The sequence below is a fragment of the Mustela lutreola genome, chromosome 2, assembly GCF_030435805.1.
Source record: "Mustela lutreola isolate mMusLut2 chromosome 2, mMusLut2.pri, whole genome shotgun sequence".
Lineage (NCBI taxonomy): Eukaryota > Metazoa > Chordata > Mammalia > Carnivora > Mustelidae > Mustela > Mustela lutreola.
In genome coordinates, this window is record NC_081291.1 from 20238167 (window position 1) to 20243338 (window position 5172).

The 5172-nt window shown below is 59.1% G+C and overlaps 1 protein-coding gene across 1 annotated transcript; it reads right to left on the bottom strand.

The window, feature by feature from the left end:
• CISH (cytokine inducible SH2 containing protein) lies at positions 1 to 5172 on the bottom strand. Its single transcript, XM_059161013.1, has 3 exons — positions 4994 to 5172; positions 1789 to 2009; positions 1 to 1574 (listed from the first exon to the last, which is right to left on the bottom strand). The coding sequence occupies exons 1-3, from the start codon at positions 5011 to 5013 to the stop codon at positions 1042 to 1044; spliced, it is 774 nt and encodes a 257-aa protein (XP_059016996.1). The 5' UTR covers positions 5014 to 5172; the 3' UTR covers positions 1 to 1041.

The window sequence follows — 5172 nt, forward strand, 5'->3', positions numbered from 1 at the left end:
TTAAATGAAAAGTACAATTTTATTGTCAATACAGAAAAATCAGTAGAAGAAAAAAGACTACCAAACTGGGTTCTGCTTGTTATAATAATTATTTGATAAAGTCTTTATCAGATATGTAGGCCTTTCCCTCTCACGTGCAGGTGCCTTCCCAGGCAGGAAGTGGGCCCAGCAGACCTGGGGCGACCTGCGCGCTCCCGCAGGCCCGTGGCCCAGCCAGACCAGCTCTGTGCAGGTAGGGCTCTGCCCTGCAGGGGTGGGGAGAGGTGGGCTCTGCTGGGCACTGACACTCGGGCTCCTATTTTCTTGTCCATTTATCTACCCTTCCACAGCAGAAGGCGGGGGGCACATTCACAGGTGGGTGGGTCAGCGCCAGGATATCCAGAACTGCCTTGGGTCCAGCAACAGGTCTCAGGGTGAGGCTCTCCACAAGGAAGAACCAGAGAAGCTGGGGCAGAGCTGGGGTCTCGAGAGCACTTGGGGCTCAGGGCAGAGACGTGGGGTTGGCTCAGCTTGAGACCAACCCAAGGAGAATAAATAAATAAATACTGTATAACTTGGCAGTCCCCCAGTCTGGCCTATTCCCCCACTGGGGGGACCGTCACTGCCAACCTCAGTTCCTCTAGCCACCATCTGCCCTGAGACAGGGTGGCTGGAAGGAGGGGGCCCGCCCTACCCCTGTGGACTGAGAAACCAGGGCCGGCAAAGTCTACATAGTTCAGGAGGCCATAGCAGGCAAGTGGGGGCCTGGGCTCAGCCCACAGGATGAGACAGGTCCTGCCTGTCTCCCTCTCTTCTGACCCATGGCTCACCCCAGCCACATGGGGGCTGGGGTGGGGGCTGACTTCTAGGTTGTGAGACGCTTTTCCAGACATCCCCCACCCCTGTAGCCTTGTTCCTGCTGACTCTTCCTGGTCCAGTTGGTCAGGTGCTGCACACAGACACCGGGTGACCTGAGGAGGGATGACGGGAGCCCAAGTCCAGCTGGGGCTACCGTCCCCTCCAGGGTATGGCCGGATGAGGCCCGGCAGCCGCACTGGCAGGTCAGAGCTGGAAGGGGTACTGCCGGAGGTAGTCGGCCATGCGCCGGGGCAGCGGCAGGCAGTCCACGTCAGCCACCAGGCGGTTGATGACGAGGCGGCACAGATGCTGCAGGCTGCGGGCGCTGCTTCGGCGCACGAATGGCTGTACCAGCTTCAGGTGCACGGCCGTGACTGTGGGCACGGGCAGCGCTGGGTCACCAGGCACATCCTCCTTCGGGGTAGGCGGGGCTGGGGTGGGCGCAGGGTCGGGGCTGTCGCTCCGGGGGTCAGCTGCACAGGAGGCCACATAGTGCTGCACCAGGCTGACCACGTCGGGGAAGGCCAGGATGCGTGGCCTGGACAGGCAGTTGGAGTCCAGGCGGAAGCTGGAGTCGGCGTACTCGATGCGCACATTGGTGGGGCCTCGGGTGGTTTTGACCGACAGGGTGAAGAGGTAGCTGGGGTGGGTGCTGTCGCGGACAAGGAATGTGCCTTCTGGCATCTTCTGCAGGTGTTGCCGGGCCTCGCTGGCCGTAATGGAACCCCAGTACCAGCCTAGGCAAGTGGAGAGGGGGCAGAGAGCCTGGTCACAGAGGCATTCAGCTGGGGGCGCAAAGCAGGGGAGGACTCCGCCTCCCCCATTATGCTTCCATGGGGAACACTGCCCCTTACCCATCAGACTCTCCAGGGCAGGGAGACTCAACAGATAGAGCTAAGCTTTCCCCACTGGACTTCCCAGAACAAGGCCTGCTTCTTTCCTCGAACTCACCAGATTCCCGGAGGTAAGAGAAGGTCTTGGCTATGCACAGCAGGTCCTCCTCTGGGTCCAGCACCTTGGGCTCACTCTCCGGCTGGGCTGGGGTCTCCTCTGCCACTTCCTCCAGAAAGGCCCCAGCAGGCAAAGGCTGCATAGCTGGTTCGGGCAGCTCCAGGGATTGGGCCCACAGGGGCCGCTGCCCGATCCGCTCCACAGCCAGCAAAGAACAAGGCCTAGAAAAGAGGGGATTGGCAGTGAGTGGAGGCCCTGTGCTCACCCTGCTTCCAGAGATCCTTTGCGCCCGGGGCCGGCTACATGACTTCTGGCCCGTCCATCTCGGTTCCCCCCTCTGCCCACTCATGGGCTCAATGATGTCAGCACACCGCCTCCCAGCTGTCAGCACAAAAGCCTCCTTGATGGCTTCCCCCCACATGGAGATTCATTTTTGAAAGAGCCTCCTCTGCCTTCTTGCATTTATTGAACAGTAATTGAACTCTCTATTGTGCACCAACCCAAAACACAGATCAGTCCTTAGAGGCATTTCTAGCTCAGAATGGGAAACTGGTGTCCCCGCCAGCAGTAGGATCCAGTGTAAAGAAGCCTCACATTGGTGCCCTGTGGGCTGATTACACAGCACTGGTCCTGCTTGAACCATGGCCTGAACCTTCGTGGGGTGCTCCAGAGGCCCCCAAATTATGGCAGGATGCCTGACAAGAGTACCTGTCGGGGAGAACTCAGTCCAAACTGGCCAGGGCTGAGAGGTGGGAACAATCTCCCCAAACAGGTCAGACTCCCATCCCATTTCTTCCTCCTCCCAGCTGAGGGTCTGGGATGGACACTGGCAAGTTCCACCTCCCACAAACATAAGCTCCCAAGACGGGGCAACGTAGTCATTCCATGTTACAGATCCCACCCTGGCAAGCCAGCCCTACTAGGCTTTCTGATCTTATGCAAACCTTGCTATTCAGCTTCTCCACCCTCTAATGAGGGGTACTCCCAGACTAGATCCTGACGGGTTTGGCTATACCGTGTTCTCTGGTGACAAGAGTTGGGCTGCCGAGCCAGCCCCAATCTTAGCAGTGGCCTTTCTCTAGGGGAAGGCCACCCAGCATGGTTATCCTGGGGCTTCCTGGGAGTAAGGGGCATGGGCTCTGGCTCCCAATAAGAGACTGCTGGTCCTTCCTCACTCCTCAGGCCTCAGTCCTGGGTCTGGTCCCCTGCTGGGCCTCAGGACACCGAGATAACAAAACCATGGGCTTTGCCTTCAAGGAGAACTTATAACCCGAAGTCATAAAAGCAAAGCGTGTCATGGGGGAGTCAAGGTCTGCCTGTTCCTGAGCTGAGTCTGTCAGGCCAAAGGAAGGAGCGGAGGGAAGGTGCTCCATCCGGGCCGAGACAACAGTCTCGGCCTACCACAGTCTGCGTACTTACCCACACCCACTCTGGGTACCTTACGGGAGCTCTGGAATCCTACTAGGGGAGCCAGAGGCCAAGCTCCAAGGAACCAGCTGGAGGACTGCCTGCTGGGTCCCCCAACTCAGCTCAGGCTAGCCACTCAGGCCAGAACCTCCAGTGGTGGCCCTGTCCTGACATTTTAGCAAGGCACTTGTGGGTGTGGGCACCTCTAGGGTCAACATGGTTTCTGGGTGTGTGAACAGCCCTATTGGTCTCCTGGTGAATGACAAGCTCCCGGTGAATGACTGTATCTGAAGAGGGGTGTGTCCACAGCTGTCATCGCCATAGCGGGGGCGACAGCGGGTGTGCTCTAGGTGTGGGTGGCCTGTACGTGTGTGTGCCTGTTGCGGAGCCCAGCCTGTGAGTCCTGAATGGGGACACATGCCAGTGGAGCATACTCAGCCCTGAGGGTGGGCGCCTCCAACAAAGCCAGCAGCCCAAACCTACCTGGGGAGGGCACCAGATGGACTGTGGCTGTATATGTGGAGGTCTTAAAAATCTTGCTCCCTGGGGCACCTAGGTGGCTCAGTCATTAAGAGTCTGCCTTCAGCTCAGGTCATGATCCCAGGATCCCAGGGATACCACATTGGGTTCCCTGCTCAATGAGAAGCCTGCTTCTCCCTCTCCCACCACCCCCTGCTTGTGTTCCCTCTCTTGCTGTCTCTCTGTGTCAAATAAATAAAATCTTAAAAAAAAAAAAAAATCTTGGTCTCTGACACCAAACACCGGCCCTGTGGAGAATGTGGAATCCCAGAATTGGGGAGGGGTCCTGAGAACAAGGGTGTGGGGGTGTTCGGGAGTCTCAAAATTCAGAGGAGGGAGATGCGGGAGACCATCAGGGAGAAGTATACAGTAGTACAGTCTTCCTAGCTCCTCCTGCTTCCCTCCTTGGAAACAGGACTGCTCAGGGCAATGGGCACTTCAGCCTTGCCCCACCTTCCACCCACTGGGCCACCCCGTGCTCACTCAGTCATCTCTCCTTTCTCTCTCCCTGGAGCTTTCTGAGTTCCTGTCAGATCAGTCCGGAGAGCATCAGACCTATTGGTTGAAGGGGGTGCTAAGGCGGAAGGAATGTATGGAAGAATGTTCAGCTGAGGCCAAGACTCTTCTTATCAGCCCCCACCCCACCCCAGTGTTTGGGGGAAAGCTGGAGAAGGGAGGCAGGAGCCAAGTGCTCACAATGGGATCCCAGACCGGGTTGAGAGGAGGGGTGACGCAACTGTGGGGGTACCACAGTTAAATCAGGCCAAACTCAGGCTCTTCCAAGAGCTGCTGGCCAGCAGGTGCCAACCTGGGGGGAGCCATGGATCTCAGGCTGGCTTCCCAAGAAAAGCCTAGTCGCTAGCCCATGGCAGAAGGGTGGATGATGGGACAGAGCGGGGCAGGGGCTAACCCAAGGTCACCGATAGGCCCTACGGCCTGCAGGCTAGGGTATAGAGCTATGGGCCCAGAAGGGGGTCTGGGCAGGTGAGCCACGTCTTAGAGGACACGCTTCCCTGGCGTTCAACCGCTCCAGCCAGAACCCAGGGTTAGGCTGCCCTGTGTTCCTCCCGAGGTCAGCCGACCCCCAGTTTCACTACCCACAGTGCGAGGAGAGGTAGTGGCGGTGTTGTCACCGCTCCCTGTCGTCACCCCGAGCTCCTTCCGCACTCAGTCATCTCCGGCCCGTCCAGCCTTTTTACTGGCCGGCAGCGAGCACGAGGCGGTACTATCCCGAAAGCCCCGCGCAGACGCCGGGCGCTGGGCGGCGAGCCGCACTTACCCCTGAACGCAGAGGACCATGTCCCGGCAGCGGCAGCGGCAGCGGCAGTTCCGGAGCTGGGGCTCGGCCGGACTGCGGCGGCTGGAGCGAGCCAGTGGGCGCAGGGATCCCTCGCAGGGGAAGCTCCCTTGGCGCACAGGCTGCAGGCTGGGACTGAGCGGCGACGGCGCGGGCGCGCC